Raw genomic sequence first — 18,674 nt, forward strand, 5'->3', positions numbered from 1 at the left:
ATAGATTTATTCCGGCCTCAAAATTTATAAAATCGATTTTGGGCCATCCGCTTGCTAAGGGGAACCTGAAAAATAAATGGATAATGGCGATTTTTTTTTTGGTCACTTACCTTATTATAGAAGAAAATATACCCACCTTCCTTCCACTTGCTCCCTCTGCGGCCGCGGCCCGTGCCGTAACTTCTGGTTTGCGATGATTCCAGGGAGCTGAACGTCATTGCTCCCAGGAATCAATGCGCCTGCACCGGCCCCGCTCTTCACTTCCGGTGCAGGCGCGGTATTCACTGCTAAACAGCTTCTGGGCATGCCACTGTATATACACTATGTTGTCAAAAGTATTGGGACACCTGCCTTTACACGCACATGAACTTTAACCACTTTAAGACCGGAAGGATTTTCCCCCTAATGACCAGGCCCTATTTTACGATTCGGCACTGCGTTATTTTAACGGACAATTGCACGGTCGTGCGTTGCTGTACCCAAAAAAAATTGATGTCCTTTTTTCCCACAAATTGAGCTTTCTTTTGGTGGCATTTGATCACCTCTGCGATTTTTATTTTTTGCGCTATTAACAAAAAAAGAGTGACAATTTTGAAAAACAAAAAAAACAACATTTTTCACATTCTGCTATATGACATTCTCAAAAAAAAAAATTTTTTAAATGAAAATGTTTTAAAATTTTAGGCCAATTTGTTTTCTGCTACATATTTTTGGTAAAAAAAATAGCAATAAGCGTATTTTGATTGGTTTATGCAAAAGTTATTGTGTCTAACTAAGGGAAAGATTTATGTCATTTTAATTGTTTTTTTTTTTACTAGTAATGACGGTGATCTGCATTTTTTTGCGGGATTGCGGCGGACAAATCCTACCCCTAACTGACATTTTTGAAATTTTTGGGGGTACCAGTGACATTACTACTGTAATCATTGCTAAAAATATGCACTGTTACTGTAATAATGACACTGGCAGGGAAGGGGTTAACCCTGTGGGTGATAAGGGGGTTAAATGTGAGCCTAGGGGAGTGATTCTAACTGTAGGAGGGCATGGCTTGTGAAATGACCACAGAGACCTGCGATCCTATACAGAAGGTTCACATGAGCTCTGTGATAATTTCAGGGAGAACAACGGTCAGCTGTGTTTAAAACAGACGACCGTCCTTCTCTCTGAGTGGGGAGCGATCATGAGTCGCAGGCGGCAATTGGAGCCACCTGACCCGTGCATCGGCTTCCCTGCTGCCGAGTGGGGGCGGGAGCGCGGCGCCGGCGGCACGCTTGCCCCCTAGCTTCCTGCACACGACCGACGTAGGTCTACGTCGTTTTGTGCAGAGAGCCACCCTGCCGCAGTAAAAGGTGGCGGGTGGTCGGGAAGTGGTTAATGACATCCCAGTCTTAGTCTATAGGGTTCAATATTGAGTTGGCCCACCCTTTGCAGCTATAACAGCTTCAACTCTTCTGGGAAGGCTGTCCACCAGGTTCAGGAATCTGTCTATGGGAATGTTTGACCATTCTTCCAAAAGCGCTTTTGTGAAGTCAGGCACTGATGTTGGAGAGAAAAGGCCTGGCTCGCAGTCTCTGCTCTAATTCATCCCACAGGTGTTCTATCGGGTTGAGTTCAGGACTCTGTACAGGTTAGTCAAGTTCCCTCACCCCAAACTCGCTCATCCATGTTTTTATAGACCTTGCTTTGTGCACTGGTCCTAATCATTTTGTGGAGGGGGGATTATGGTGTGGGGTTATTTTTTCAGGACTTGGGCTTAGCCCCTTAGTTACAGTGAATGGAACTCTTAAGGCATCACCATAGCAAGACATTTTGGACAATTTCATGCTCCCAACTTTGCGGGAACAGTTTGGGGATGGCCCATTCTTGTTCCAACATGACTGCGCACCAGTGCACAAAGCAAGGTCCATAAAGACATGGATGAGCGAAAGTTTTGGGTGGAGGAACTTGACTGGCCTGACCTCAACACCCGATAGAACACCTTTGGGATGTGCTTTTGGAAGAATGGTCAAACATTCCCATAGACACGCTCCTAAACCTTGTGGACAGCCCTCCAAGAAGAGTTGAAGCTGTTATAGCTGCAAAGGGTTGGCCAACTCAATATTGAACCCTATGGACTAAAACGGGGATGCCATTAAAGTTCATGTGTGTGTAAAGGCAGGAGTCCCAATACTTTTGACAATACAGTGTATACATTTTATATCTAATTTATTGAAAGGGCTGCATGTAGAGTTGATGCAGTTTGTTCACTGATGTCAGGCCAGGCCTATGCTGTGTATGTAGATATCTATGCATAAACTGAAGATTAACAGCTGAAAGTTTGCAGGTTGCCTGCTCCTACTTTAGGCCATAACCAGAAGCCCTATGCAAACTGTTAAAAGAAAAAAAAGAAACATTGTTATACTGAATGATGGCTCCCAGTTTAATCCCATGACCTCATCTGCATGTGATGTGAAGATGAAGGGGCAGAGTAATTGGTTTAAATTACAGCTTGCAGGAGAATCATCTTATGTTTAATTTTCCAAATGCGTTTCTGCCCTTTCACTAGCTTTCATGAGCAAAAGGTGTTTGATCGCAGAATGACAACATAATTGTTGCCAAATAAATAAAGTGAATGTGAAATGAGAGCGCACTCGCATATCAAACAAGGCTTGGAAATTGGCCTTGTGTCTATTAACCTGCCTATAATCAGGTTAATGCACCACCACGGCAGGTTATTTTTGAAGAATTAATTCTCAATAGTTTTTGCTAAAAGGGTATCAAGCAGTGCTGACAGTTACAATAGCGAACTTAGAAATGATTTTCAATAGGTAGTAACTTGATGTTAAAGCCCAACTTCAGCTTAAGCTTTTTTTTTAGCTTTGTAAACAGCTGGTTTTAGCATGTCCTGTCTAGTATATATTTTATGTCAAACCTTTCTTTTAAAGCCGAACTCCGGGCAAAAAAAGGTTTCCCATGCAGTGGTGTTGTACCCACACTGCACAGATCAACTGCTCATTTTGTCTTGGGATGAGAAGAAAGCTTATACTCACCCGATCCTTCGTTACACCAGGTAACATTGCTCCAGCGGTGGTCTATCAAGTCTGATCTGGACTTCAAGAACAGTCCACAACTCAAGACTGCTGGAGTACAGGGGTGCCTTGTGAAGGGAAGGATCAGAGGTTTAGGTAAGTAAATCTCCTTTCTTTTCTCCCATAGACAAAAGCACAGCCCCACTGCAAGGGAAACCTTTTTTTTTTGCCAGAAGTTAGTCTTTGAAATTTGGCTAGAGTGGGGTAGATTTGGAACCTCTGTCAATTTTTTTTTAGCTTTCTCCGTTCTCACTGGTGAGATTTGCGCCTCTGCTTGTCACCATTGTCATTAAGATGGAAAATCCAAAGTTTTAGAGATGTCCACAGAGCAAAAGGTAAGGGGAAATCTTTCAGTAGGGACATCTGTAATCGAGACAAGAAGTCTAAAGCCCTGTACACGCAACGATTATCGGCCGACCGATCGTCCGTCTTTTGTCCAGAGTGGTGTTTTGTTGGTTGGAATGTGCCTAGACTGCACACAAATTTTCTCGCCCAGCAAAATTCTACATCAGAAGTGATGTCATGTGTTGGTTTGCTTTCTTTGTGTTCTTTCTTCTCTGAGCATGCCCAGACTTGCTCATTAGATTTTTCCCTGTCGAAATCTGTACTGACTGCACGAAAATCAGCCGTGTTTTGACGAAAATTTTATAGCCTGCACACCAGATTTTTTTCGGCCGAAAATTCGGAGTTGGTTGTCGGAAGCATCATACTAACAAGCCGAAAATCGACAGATCGGTCGTTGGACGAAAATTCCCTGCCGATTTTCGATGCCTGTGTACGCAGCTTAAGAGGGAAATTTTCCTCATTTTGGGGATTTTCTTTAAAGTGTAAGATAAAGCCAACTATAACTATTCCTAAAAAACATCCCTCCCCCACCTCCTACCTGTCCTGTGTACCCTATATAAAATATCTGCATATCTAGCTTCTTTTTTTTTTTCTCTGGTCTGGTCATATGATTTACCAGCTCTGGCTTCCCTGTGCCTGGGAGCGCTTGACAACTGTTGTGAATTCCCAGAAGCTGTCACCCAGCAGCTCCAATGGCCCATCTGTTGTTTGCACTCCCTCTACTCCCCTGCAGCAGCCACTCACTGATACATGGGAGCTAGAGCTGCAGGATCACATGACAGGGTAGGATTAAAAAAAATGTTAAGTACACAGATCTTTTGTTATACAGGATAATCAGGATAGATCGGAGGAGGGTGCAAGGGATGTTTTTAAGAATCATTATAGTTAGCCTTTTTTTCCACTTGAACTTACTATTACATCATTGGGATATAAAGTGAAGCAGAAGTTAAGGTTTCCCAATGGCAAAGAAAGAAATATCCTGGCAGGGGTTCTGAAACCTTCCCCCCTCTATTAAAAGCAAAAAAAAAGTTTTGGCTATACATACACGTTAACTTTTTTATGAGTTAGTTTAGTTGGATAGAATGACAAATAGATTAAACCTCTGTCAAGATGTTATTGCTGTGAATGTTGGAGAGATATCTCTTCACTTCATGCCTTGTTGTCTCTTGGATAGGAAGTGACTGAAAATCTCTCCAATAGATTTGTTGTCTGTTTCCCCATTTGGAAGATGATTTGTTTTATTGGTTGAGCCAGATGGACTTGTGTCTTTTTTCAACCTGACTAACTATGTAACTATGCAAAATTCCCTCTAACTTCCTATCACAGGGACCCAATGTCAGGGTACACAAAGGTGTCACTAGATACAGAAACTGAGGAAAAATCAACTGTGGAATAGAGAGCAATTAAAACATGATGAGAAGAGGAAAAAGAGCCCCAAAATATAAATTGACGAGGTGGTTAGAATAATTGTCTTCGTTACAAGTTGGAATACAAGGATAAACACTTGGCGCACAAAACAGATTCCCAAAAGTCACATGAGGCTATCTGTAAAAATGTGGAAAAGTCCATAAAAGTACCTAAGATTACTGATCTAACAGTATATGTAAGATTTACTGGGTCTTAACACTTGAAATCAGCCAGTTTTAAGGACGTGCCAGAAGGTACTCTGTGGGCAACAAGGAGGAAGGGGAACAAAGCCTCTAAGTGTAGTCGTTTAAAAACACTTTAATAGGTAAAAAGCAAATAACTCACAAGAGTAGAGGAGATTACACTTGTAATGACATATGAATGCAGCCTCTATGAGCACTGATGTTAGTGCTGGAATCCACCAGCACAGCTGACAGTCTGACAGTCTTGGACAGAGACACAGACACCAAGTGGGACCACCTGGGAATCTCCCAGCAGGACTTATATATGTCATTACAAGCGCAATCTCATCTACTCTTGTGAGTTATTTACTTTTTAACTATTTGGGCTCTTTCACACGGAGTGGACCGCATTGCGATCCGCTCCGCACTTTTTTTTTTTCACGGAGCGGATGACACTTGTGTCATCCGCTCCATACGTCCGCATATCATCCCATCCGTTTGCGGATGATATAGGGACATAATGTATGTCTATGGGCATTGCGGATGTCAGCGGATGACACCGCTGACATCCGATTTTGCATCCGTTCTGAAAAAACGGAACAGAACTGAAAAGACGAAAATCGGATGTCAGCGGTGTCATCCGCTGACATCCGCAATGCCATTGACATACATTATGTCCGTATATCATCCGCAAAAAAATAGGATGATATACGGACATGCGGAACGCCCGTGTGAAAGGGCACTTAAAGTGTTTTTAAACGACTACACTGAGAAGATCTGTTCCCCTTCCTCTATATTACCAGTTGAAAGCCAACATATTTTGGGGGTAACAGAATCTCTCTTCCTTAGGGGTTGGACTAAAAGATCAATATACTGTAGATCCTGTGCACTGGATTGCTGCATTCACATTCCACAAGAGATAGACTTCATTGTTAGAAACACAGACACACTTGTAACATGCAAATCATACAAATTCTGTTACCCCCCCAAAATGCTTTGGCTTTAAACTGATAATGAAAAACAATAATTTGCACCCAACAACCTCATCGATTCCTTCTTTTGGGACTTATTTGTTTCTTGACCTTACGTTTTCAGCTGAAGTCCCTCAGAGCAGTGGTCCTCAACCCTGGCCTACAGGGCCCACTAACAGGCCAGATTCTCAAGATAACTGAAATACATCCCAGGTGATATCATTTGCTTCTCAGTGATTGCAGTACTCTAGTCTGCATCTCCCCAAGGTAATACCTAAAATCTGGCCTGTTAGTGGGCCCTGTAGGCCAGGGTTGAGGACCACTGCCTCAAAGGATGGAGGGAAACACTGGGAACCACTTTACTAACACTACCAAACCTCAGTTCTCTACATTTTCAGAACCTAATAAGAACCTCTGATCCAGCGCTGCCCCTGATTAAACTTTTCATAACCCTTCTTCACACTATTCAAGTAAAAAAAAAAAAAAAAAGTTGGACTACATGGATACAAACCCCTTTTTGCCCATCTGCCAGCAGGGCACACAAGCTGTTCCTCAATCCATATATGCACCCTTTTGAGATATAAAATTAACACATTGTAAAATTTTATATGAAATAAAGAGTAAAAATATTAACATACCATGGAGGTTTCACTTTAATTGGACTTTTACTTTGCCCTGTATACATCGTCTCTCTTCACCGTGTATCTGAATCTTGGCCTGGCAGGGAAAAGCTTTCTCTAATTCCTCCCGTTCTCTGGTTGTACTATGCACCTTGTTTGTTCACAATCAAGTGACAACACAAGCAATGCCACAGATAAAACTTCTATGATCTAGGCTTGCCTCAAACTTCCTCATTTCTTTATGTTAATTATTAAAGAAGCTAATGTTATTTCTGATCACAGCATACAAGTGCAGCTATCGTCAATCCTTACTGGGTGCAATAAAAATATCACTACTGTGTATACTTTATGAAGCCAAGATAATGTTTCTATGTTTCAAAACTTATATAACCTTAGATACCGGAATTTTTTTATACCGTGTGATTATTCTGTTTATGTTGCATCCTTTTGTGCATTTTCAAGTTTGTACATGATTGTTCCTCATTAGTAAGAGAAAGATAAATATTAACCTATTGTTCAAGAGAAGTCATTTTCTTTAACACTCTTCAAACAGTTAAGGCGACACACGATAAGAAAATCTGTAGGGAAAATTCGTCCGACGACCGATCTGCCGATTTTCGGATTGTTAGTATGGTGCTTTCGAAAACCAACTCCAACTTTTTGGCTGACAAAATCCTGATGTGCAGGCTATATAATTTTTGATGTCTGTAATACAACGTCCGATTTTCGTCTCATTAGTACAGATTTCGACAGAAAAAAATCTTAAGAGCAAGACTAGGCATGCTCAGAGACGAAAGAACACATACAAAGCAATCCAACACAAAAAATTCGTATGAAAATAACCTCTTTACTTTCCTCATCAGACTAGCATGCCACAAAAAATGGACGACAGATCGTTCGATAATCTGATCGTGTGTACGGGGCTTTACTCTTAAAGGAGTTGTAAGTATTACTTTTGAAGATTACATGCATGGAAAAGAGGAAAGTCACTCATAGCACCGGAATATGATTGAGCTGCTTTGGCAAACTTTTATCAATTTCTTTCTTAACCACCTCTATACTAGCATTTTAAACTCCCTTCAATCCCAGGTAATGTTTGAGTGATGTGATAGTTTAACTGATAATTACCTACTACATCATGCAAGCCCAAACATTTAAAGAGGAAGTAAACCCTCTGAAAAAAATGTGAAGAAAAAAATCTGTAAAGACAAAGGCATAATGAGCTAATATGCATCGCATACTAGCTCATTATGAAGTACTTACCTAAAAATGAAGCCCCCGCAGTGCCGACAGGAGGCGCGATTACATCAGTCCCGCGCATGCACGCGGGAGCCGCCGTGCACGGCACAGGGCTCTGAAGGAATGGCATGGGTGGCCGTTCCTTCAGAGCGCATGCGCTGATGACGTCATCGGCTGCATGCACTGTAAATATCTCCTAAACGGTGCATGTTTAGGAGATATTTATAGAACCTATAGGTAAGCCTTAATATAGGCTTACCTGTAGGTAAAAGTCTTTTAAAGTGGGTTTACATCCACTTTAAACAACAACAGACCATACATTTAAAAAAAAAGTTTCCCTTGCTTCCTAATTTAAAACACTATGGGCCTTTTCACACGGGCGTTCCGCATGTCCGTATATCATCCTATTTTTTTGCGGATGATATACGGACATAATGTATGTCAATGGCATTGCGGATGTCAGTGGATGACACCGCTGACATCCGATTTTCCTCCTTTCAGTTCTGTTCCGTTTTTTGGAACGGAAACAGAACCCTATTTTTGTTCTGTTTAAAAAAACGGAACGGATGCAAAATCGGATGTCAGCGGTGTCATCCGCTGACGTCCGCAATACCCATAGACATACATTATGTCCATATATCATCCGCAAACCTATGGGATGATATGCGGACATACGGAGCGGATGACACAAGTGTCATCCGCTCCGTGAAAAAAAAAAAAAGTGCTGGAGCGGATCGCAATACGGTCCACTCCGCGTGAAAGAGCCCTATCAAATAAAAATGCTGGCACAGCATAACCGCTTTTAAGAACATACCTGTAGATACCCAAAGGTGATCTAATTTTTTGCTACAATTTTCTAAAAATTAAAAAAAACATGCTGGTATTGAAGTAGTCAAGGTGTGCTTATCCTTTAAAAGTCCCCCACTGAAGCCAGGTGCAAGTCTTCCTTTATTAGTGGAAATGAGTTCCATGGAGGATGAAATTGTATTGTATTGTATTGACATTGAGTATGCAATGGCTAGACGGCAGGGATAAAAAATAACCCCTTCCCACCCCCCACCAACAGAAAAACAATCTACCAATTGTTTTATTTGAGACCAGCAGCCATTTTGTTAAATTAATTTGAATGCACATAAATAGTTAAATAATTTTTGTAATAATATTTAAAGCAGAACTAAACCATCTCATCTTTTACAGCTGTTATTTTAGCCTCTGTTTCATCTGTAGCTGCAATGTGATGTGATCAGATGAGACACAAGCCATTTGATTCATTGACAGTTCAGTTGAGAACAAAACCAATTGTGACAGTTCTCATACATGTCTTGCCTTAAATGGTTTTGGAAAACAGGTAAACTGATGGGTCTAGTTACACTAATATTTAACCACTTAAGCCCCGGAAGATTTTACCCCCTTCCTGACCAGGGGGTATTTTGCGATTCAGCACTGCGTGATTTTAACGGACAATTGCGCGGTCATGCGACGCTGTACCTAAACGAATTTGACCTCCTTTTTTTCCCACAAACAGATCTTTCTTTTGGCGGTATTTGATCACCTGTGCGGTTTTTTGATCACGCGCTATAAACAAAAAAAGAGCGTCAATTTTGCAAAAATAACAATATTTTTCACATTTTTTTATATGAAATTCCCCCCCAAAAAAAAGTAAAAATCAAAATTTTTTAAAATTTTCGGCCAATTTGTTTAATGCTACATATGTTTGGTAAAAAAAATCGCAAAAAGCGTATTTTGATTGGTTTGCGCAAAAGTTATCGCGTTTACTAACAAAGGGAAAGATTTTTGTCATTTTTGTTGTTTTTTTTTAACGCCTAATGCCGGCGATCTGCGATTTTTTTTGCGGTACTGCGACATTGCGGCGGACAGATCGGACCCTTGACTGACATTTTTGACACTTTTGGGGTTACCAGTGACATTTCTACAGTAATCAGTGCTATATATATGCACTGTTACTGTAAAAATACACTGGCAGTGAAGGGGTTAACTTTATTTGAGAGGGAGGGGCTGTGTGTGTCCCTAGGGGCGTGATTCTAACTGTGATTGGCTGTGGCTTGAGGTGTAGTTTCACTGATCAACGGTTCTACATAGTAGAACCGTATGATAAGTGTTTCTACACAGGGAGAACTGACAGGCAGCTTGTTTACACAAGCTGCCTGCCTTTCTCCCTCTCCCCCGCCGATCGCCGAGTGACCAGCGGACATCGGGTCCACCGGTCACACGCGCGGGGGGGTCCGTGACCGCGCGGGAGCGGGAGCGCGCCGCCGGCGGCGCGCGCTCGCTCCCTAGACCCTCCCAGGCTAGTGACGTACCGATACGTCACTCTGCCTGTGAGGGGCTGACCGCCGCAGTATATGTTCGTGCGGCGGTTGGCAAGCGGTTAAACATTTCCAACGAGGCTAACTTTACTAGCATCTCTAAAATAAACAATCGTTTACGAAGCTCAATAGCTTAGGCTCCTAATTAAACACAAAAATTAATTAGAGGATTGTCTCAGCCTCAGCTTTCCACCTGCTCTGTTCAGACTATAGGGAGTTTATCTAATAGAGAGACTAAAAAGAAAGGGCCACCACTGCATCCTCCCTTTGAAAAAATTCACATTACTTTGTAGAACCAGTGTCATATAAGCGTGTATATAAGTGTGTATATAAGCAGTGAAAAAAAAATACATTCTTTTTAGTTTAAAAAAACCAAAAAACTTTGGGAAAAAAGGGAAAAAAATCAACTCAAAAGCATATTTTTTGTTTAAACATATGTGGGCTGCCGCACACAGTGTACTGCGGACTGGCAGCCCACACAAGTAAACGGGACGTGCGGACCCGTATGTCGCTTACTGCTACTGTGGTTTGGACCAAGTAATTTGTTAGTAAAAGCCCCACTCTGTACACACATTATACGCATAGTTAGGCACACATTTAACCCATTGATCACCCTGGGTGTTAACCCGTTCCCAGCCAGTGTATATGCATATATATATATATATATATATGTAGCACCACCCCCGCAGGAGCTGCTGATTATATTATTGGGTCTACACCCTGCCTAACAACCCAATCAAATTGGCTCGATCCCTCCTCAGGCACAACTGACCCAGAATAGGACTGGACTATCAAATAGATACACAGGTTGGAATACAATACTTCACTATGCAACAATACCTTGTTACCTTCTTGAATAGTAGTCCTTCTGGGTGACACAATGGAACAACGCACAAGATTGTAATTAACCAAACTTAGTTTACTATATATCAAATTGAATAGGGGAGATACAATACAATACAATACAAGTCCATAAAAGGTTATTTAAAACAGCTTTAAAAAGGTAAAAGAATACCCCCACACTCCTCCTGCATTAAGGCTAGACACAGTACCAGGTAGGTGGGCCTATCTGAGTCCCTCCCCCAGAGTTCTCTTCTTTCTTGTTGATCTTCGCTAGCAAGGTTATTGAATAGAGCTCATTTGTAATCCAGATTAGGAATAAAGATCAAGAGAGAGAAAACAACGAGCTGTTAGTTGTCACCGCAGGGTGTCTGCGTAACTGAGCAATAACTTCTGCGAGAGAGATAAGCCTCTGGCGACTCCTTTACAGACCTTATTGTTTGTCTATGAGTCTCCTGAGAGAGTATGGTGATAAACCCCGGGGTTTTATCACCTCCTGCTGCGCTACCGCTATCTGTAGATAAAACTGTCTCTTCAGCAGATAAAGTCAGTTATTGGGCATGTGCCCTCTCACCAACAGAAGTTTCTCCTTCGCGCGCTTCCACTGCGGTCTCAGTCCTTTGGCTATATGCCAGCCGCGCGGGGTCCTTCTGGCGGATGACTTCCGGTCTCGGCAAACAGCAGTATGACCTCCAGGAATGTGCCTCGTGCTTGAGATGGGACGGCTCCACGTCGTCCCTCCAGGCTAAAAGGCTCTGGCCCAATATCCAGTGTCAGTCCTTCACTCTCGCTCGCTGGTTCCTCAGAGTCCAGCGCAGAAAGGCCCCCCCTTCGCGCGCTTCTCTCTTCCTTTAAATAACCTCCCCCATAGTGCCGTGCGGTGCAGCCGTGCACCCTGGATCTTGCAAAGCAGCCTGGGAGATGTAGTTTCTTCATCTTGTGAAAAGGAAGTCACAGCCCGGGAAATTCCATGCAGCTACCACTAGAGGGAGCCTAGTTCCTGGATCTTGCAAAGCAGCCTGGGAGATGTAGTTTCTTCATCTTGTGAAAAGGAAGTCACAGCCCAGGAAATTCCATGCAGCTACCACTAGAGGGAGCCTAGTTCCTTCCCACATATCAAACAGTGTCTTTAGGCATGTTTAACCCCGCTACACACTCCCCCCACTTGAGAAACTTTGGTCCCCAAAGAGGTCAACAGTATGTACCCTAGTGCATAGGTTGGCATTATACAACAAAAACATTAACATTTTGCTGAAATAAGTCAATCTGAATATATCCAATTTTGTATTCTAATAGCAGTGCAACAGTAAAACGATAAAGTGCAATTAATAAGCAAATAAGTGATTTCTACAGTGTTAATATAGTGCTGATTTCTAGTGCTTTTATATAGTGCTCCTTTAAAAAGCACATGTGCCTTTGCAATTTCTTAAACACTTACATCTTAAAGTTTGTGTTGAAAAAAAAACATCAAAAGGTGAGAAAGAGAAAAAAACATATAGTGAGGTCAGAGCAACAAAATGTGCGCAAACATTAACTCACAAAGTAAACCAAATTGTGAACATCAAAAACTGTGCTTATTATAATGGCCAAACCCAATATCCTTATGTACAAACTTAAATGCAAACGTTTTCTACTTCAATACTTTGTTCTCATGATCTCTCACAGACCCCCCAAAACTTGGGTGGCTTGTACAGTTGTGCCTGGGGGTGAGCTAGGGTTGTCCCCCACCAAATCTACAGTGGAGGAACTAGGCTGGTCAGGAGATCTTTTGGAGGTAAAAACAGCTTCTTCCGAACATTCACCCAATTGATCATAGGTCAGTCTCTTAGGTGGGTGAATGACTCTCCTTTCCCTCTGTTCCCGTGGAGGCATGCTCTCAGAGGTGCTAGGATCAGGCACTTCTGAGGATTCTTCAATGTCCCCCTCCTCATGTTCCAACACAGAGGAACCTGATGGTTCAAGAGAGGTCAGTTCTTCTTCAGAGAAGGGTGCAACCTCCTCCTCAGGATCTTCATCCTCAACTGCTTCTTCTGGAAGCATATGAAAGGGTATGAATTCAGGGGCTTCTGCCCGAAGGGCTCCTCTATCAGCCAAGTCAGATGAAGACAGGGAGGCAGGTGTGGGTTCTGGCAACTGAGATGACCACAACCAGTCGGGTACCTCCTCTTCATCTTCCAAATCTTCAGATGAAGAACTTCCCTCTCCCTCATCTGGGAGCGTCGTCTGAGATCTGGTAACTGGTCTGGACCGGCGAGAAGTCGAAGGGGCCTCTGACAAGTCTTCCACAGGGGGCATACGAACCGCTTCAGAGAGAGGCAGCAAATGGTTCCGATGCCAAGCCTTCAATGGACCCACACTTCCTTCAGGCCGAATTTGGTACACAGGAAGGTTTGGCAGTTGCTTGCAGATAACATAAGGTTGGGACTTCCAGCGGTCTGCCAACTTGTGTTTTCCCGGGACACCCAAGTTTCTCAACAAAACCCTGTCCCCTGGTTGCAGGTCATGGATCCGAACTTTTAGGTCGAAATTTTTTTTATTCCGCAGTCCACGTTGATCAGATGTGGCCTGAGCCTTGTCATAGGCCGCTTTCAGACTCTTCCGCAGTCGGTCCACATATCCTCTATGCGATGCTGAAGAGGTATGATCAGGCGAAATGCCAAAGGCCAAATCCACTGGCAACCGAGCCTCCCTTCCAAACATCAGCCGATAAGGGGAATATCCAGTAGCATCACTGACAGTGCTGTTGTAGGCATGCACAATGGCAGCTACGTGCTTGCCCCAATGCTGTTTCTTCTCTGAGCTCAAAGTCCCCAACATATCCAAAAGAGTCCTGTTAAATCGTTCAGGCTGGGCATCCCCCTGTGGATGGTAGGGAGTGGTTCTAGTCTTTTGAATGCCTAACATATCTAACAGTCTCTTGATCAGTCTGCTTTCAAAGTCCCTTCCCTGATCAGAATGGAGGCGTTGTGGTAACCCATAATGTACAAAGAACTTCTCTACAAGAACTTTGGCTACCGTTGAGGCCTTCTGATCCCTTGTTGGGAATGCTTGAGCATATCTGGTAAAATGGTCTGTTACCACAAGGACATTCCCCTGGCCACTCAGATCAGGCTCTAAGCAAAGGAAATCAATGCACACCAGCTCCATGGGTCCCTGACTTTGTAGATGGCCCATTGGGGCTGCTTGACGTGGCAGAGTCTTCCTCTGTATACACCGGACACAAGAATGACAGTATCCTTCAACTTCGGCCCTCATACAAGGCCAGTAGAACCTGTCCCTGACAAGCTGAAAGGTTCTTTCGGGCCCCAGATGGCCATGATTATCATGAAGAGCGGCCAGAACTCCCTCTCTGTATTTAGCTGGTAAGAACAGTTGCCACTTCTCCTCCAGATCTTCAGATGGACCTCTCCGGTAGGCCACTCCTTCTCTGATCTGTAACCGGGTCCACTCTCTATGCAACAGACGGGCCCCCTGAGGGGAGTCAGTTAGAAGCAACTCAGGGCTCTGGATCTCCAGAGCTTCCAAGAGAAGTTTTCCCAAAGGGTCTTCCAACTGCTCCTTCCGCAAGTCCCTTTTGGACAGCCGGGGCAAACCCTCCCCTTCAACTTGGGTCACCTGGCAGTAGCATTTGGGTACTCCGATAGCCGAAACCCCAATCTCTTCTGCTCTTGACCCTCCTCGGGATCGAAATTCAGTTCCCTGATATAGGGCACGCACCCCTTCTGGAGCCAAATGAGTCCATTCTTCCGCAGGTTCCTGTGGAACATGCAACCTTCTGGATAGGGCATCTGCATCCCTATTTCCGATTCCTGGCCGATACTTCAGGCTAAAATTGAAGCTAGAGAGGGCAGCCAACCATCGATGTCCTGTTGCATCCAGCTTGGCCGTAGTCAACAGATAGGTGAGGGGATTATTATCTGTCTTGACAATGAATTCAGCTCCGTACAGGTAGTCTTTCAATTTGTCAACCACTGCCCACTTCAAGGCCAAGAATTCAAGTTTGTGAGTAGGATAATTCCTTTCAGCAGGCAATAGGCTTCTGCTCACATAGGCAACAGGTCGCAGATGACCCTCATGCTCCTGATAAAGTACCCCCCCCAGCCCATCTCGGCTGGCATCAACATGCAGTTCATATGGTTTTGTGGGGTCCGCATAGGCCAACACAGGGGCAGTGGTTAGGGTTTCCTTCAGCTGGACAAAGGCCCCTTCGCATTCCGGGGTCCACTGATCCTGGATGGATTCCTTAGCCTTCCGGGGGCCTATGGTGGACTTCGCCGGCTTTACCAACTCAGGGACATCATCTTCTTCATTCTTCAGGAGCTCATTTAGGGGTCGGGCAATCTGGGCGAACCCCTCCACAAACCTCCTGTAATAGGAGCAAAAGCCCAAGAATGACCGGAGTTCGGTCACATTTGTGGGTCTCGGCCAGGAAGCAACAGCATCCAGCTTGTCCGGGTCAGTGGCCACCCCTTCTTCAGACACGATATGGCCCAGGTAATGGACCGAGGACTGATAGAATTGGCACTTCTCAGGAGAAAGTTTCAGACCTTCTTCATGTAGCCTCTTCAAGACCTTTTCCAACCTCTCCTCATGTTCTTCCAAAGTTCTGCCAAACACGATAACATCATCCAAGTATACCAGTACCTCTATCAAATTCATATCTCCAACGGTCCTCTCCATCAGCCTTTGGAAGGTAGCAGGGGCCCCGGACAACCCCTGAGGCATGCGATTGAACTCAAAGAACCCCACAGGGGTGATGAAGGCTGTTTTCTCCCGATCTTCAGGGTGCATGGGGATCTGATAATACCCACTCTTTAAGTCCATCACACTGAACCACTTCGCCCCTGACAGACTCTGTAGGGCATCTTCGATTCGAGGAGTGGTATACTGGTCTGGGATGGTTCTTCTGTTCAGCGTTCGGTAGTCGATACAAAGCCTCAAAGATCCATTTTTCTTCCGGACTACCACTATCGGGGAAGCATACGGGCTCCTGGATTCTCGGATAATCCCGATCTTTTTGAGCTCTGCCAGCTGTTGACGTAGATCTTCTAAGTCACCTAAGGGGACTCGCCGGACTCTCTCCCTGAAAGGCTTGTCCTCACTCAGGCGGATCTTATGAGTGGCGCTCCTGGCACATCCCACGTCAAACTCGTCCTTAGAGAATATTTCCCTCCATCGAGCAAGTTGTGCCTTGGCCCTCTTCACCCATTCCGGCGGGAGGGCAGCGTTTCCAGAGCAAAGCTCCTCTATAACCGCTTCACCCTGTTCCTTTTCTTTGAAATCAATGGGGGCAACTGGGGTAGCCGGGTTGACTTGGCCCAGGAGCACTCTGGCCGGTACCTTCACTGGTGTAATAGAGGTGTTTCTGACACTCACTAAAACCCTTCCACGGTTTTCCTGTAACACCTTCAAAGGGATCACCTCAGGGATCACTTCTATCCCTCTCTGTCTCTCCTTTTGACCTGATTCAAAGATAATGAAGGGACCCGGCTGTTGCCATGTGAGTTTAACAGAAGCCTTAAAACAGGCCACCTCTCCTGGCTGTAAGACCTTTTCTGCTCTATCCAGCTTCCAGAGTCGTCCAACTCCTTCTGCGGGGGTCTCTTGCTCCAACACTAATCGTTGGTAGGCCTGCCGTAGCATGGGATGGATCCTTGGCGCCTGAGCATCTTGTCCCTGGACCAGTTGTATCAGAAGGCGCCTTACCAGGTCAGTGTTTGTTCCTACGATGAGAGAGCTTTTGTTGGCCCCTGGTGGACGAGGACAGACCACCGCTAAGGTGTCGAAGGTTTCCGCTTCACCAGCCACTGATGGATCAAAGGTCAACTTGATTGGCAGATACCCGTCATAGGGAAAACTTTGGGTCCCAATACCCCATATCTCCAGATCTTCCAACTTCTGCAAAGGTAGATGGGTAAGATATTTATCATAGAAGTCTCTATACAAAAGAGTCACCTGGGCCCCTGTGTCAAGGAGGGCTCTTGTGTAAATTCCTTCCACCTGAACCGAGACCACTGGGGAGGGCCCGACCAAGTTAGTTGGGAATTCTCTTGATGTAGCCTGGTTGTCTGATTCAGTTCTCTGTACCCTGGCCCTCTTCTCCTTTTTCTTCCTTGATCTGGGCCCCCGCTGAACCCGGTGTGCATTGACTTTCCTTCCCTCAGTAACCCGGAGTCTAGAACTGGGGGTATTATATTTGGGTCTGACCCCCTGACTCAGTTTCCCTGATCCTGCACCACTTCTGGAGTCCCTTAAGACTGGCGGACACCCGGTTGACTCCTTCACCGGTGTCCTCTGAAGTTTCCCGCTGGCTCGCGAGGTTTCGCGGCAGCATTTCCTGAGCTGGGACATACCCTTCTAACATGCCCAACTCCCCCGCAGTTGAAACAAGTTAACAATCTTGCAGGCCGTGGCTCTGGATCTGTGCTGAGACTAACAGGTTCATCTGGCCTCTCCGATATACTCCCCTTGGGTAGAGTGGATACCTGACCAGTCAGGATGGACACCATTTCTATCAACTGAGACACTTGGGTCTTTAGGAGTTCAACTTGAGAGTCACCCTCTTCCACACTTATCACTCCAACCCGGGCAGTTGAGTCAAACTGCCGACTTTTCTTCTTGTTGTCCAACATAACCTCTTCCTCTCTGACCATTCGAATCAGATCGGGGTATTCTAGAATGCCGCCATCTCGACGAGTTCGTAACAGTATGGCAATGGGATCTAAAGGTTGAGCCCCTTTCAGAACCTGTCGTGCACGAGTCTCATCTATTTTCCGGTGGTCTATTCCTTTCTTTAACAGAATCTGGTGGATAATCCTATCCAGACGTTTAATGAATTCGGACAACTTCTCCCCCTCTTCTTGATAACAGTGGTCCAACTGGTAGAGAAGTTCAGCCGCGTTCTCCGTCCGACCAAACACATCTTGCAGAATGTCCAAATAATCCTGTGCAGTGCAGTTCTTCTTGCTAAGCTTTAGATTACGTACAGCCTCTAATGCAGGTCCCCTTAAACTCTCTGTGATTCTCTGCTTCTTGTGCTGTTCTGGTACCTCCCATTCCTCCAAAGCCTGAGTGGCGGTATCTAACCACTCTTCGAACCCATCTTCTGCTGAAGGCACAGGCTGTTTCCCAGAGAATGTCCGGAGCTTCCTATATCCAGTCATCAAATAGCTCGAGGAGTCCCTACTACATTTTGCCACAATCTCCCCAAGAACAGCACACAGTTCTGAGCTAAAAGTCGACAAAGGTGATGACTCAGGATGCCCTTCTTGGACACCTTTTTCTTGGCTGGATACCCCAGGGGTGGTGGATGAGGGACCCGCAATAGGAACTCCTGGATGTATCAGGAAAAGTTCTGTTTGGTCAGTAGTTTTTACACTGTTTCCGTTGAAATAATCAGGGACCCCCTTCCTCCACTCACACAGTGCATACGTGTGTGGGACAGTGGTGTCAGTTTTCATGTCAATCACCCAAAATTTCCTGTCTGTGGATAGTGCCCTCAAAACAGGGAGGAGCTTTTCTTCAGTCCAGGCTTCTCCCTTGATTTCAACCACCAGGCCATTTTCCACTATGACATTCTCTTCCTTGCACCACTCAGCAGCAGCGACAGGATCCATTTCTGCGTGGGAGGGGATTCTATGGCTGAGAGGGTTGTATTGCAGGACTGTAGAAATCC

General features: G+C 44.7%; 1 protein-coding gene across 6 annotated transcripts in view; it reads right to left on the bottom strand.

Moving 5' to 3' along the window:
• BLNK (B cell linker) overlaps window positions 1-18,674 on the bottom strand; it is a 359,493-nt gene that overhangs the window by 208,646 nt on the left and 132,173 nt on the right. For 2 of the 6 annotated variants that reach the window (XM_082267611.1, XM_082267608.1), the window contains exon 1: window positions 6,612-6,749. The exons of the other annotated variants lie outside the window; for them this stretch is intronic. In XM_082267611.1, the coding sequence (XP_082123737.1) occupies window positions 6,612-6,658 (47 nt within the window). In that variant the 5' untranslated portion in view covers window positions 6,659-6,749. Of the gene's footprint in view, window positions 1-6,611; window positions 6,750-18,674 lie in introns of those variants that run through there. 6 annotated transcript variants of the gene reach the window in all.

The sequence above is a fragment of the Pelophylax lessonae genome (genome assembly GCF_965119305.1).
Source record: "Pelophylax lessonae genome assembly, chromosome: 9".
Taxonomy (NCBI): Eukaryota; Metazoa; Chordata; class Amphibia; order Anura; family Ranidae; genus Pelophylax; species Pelophylax lessonae.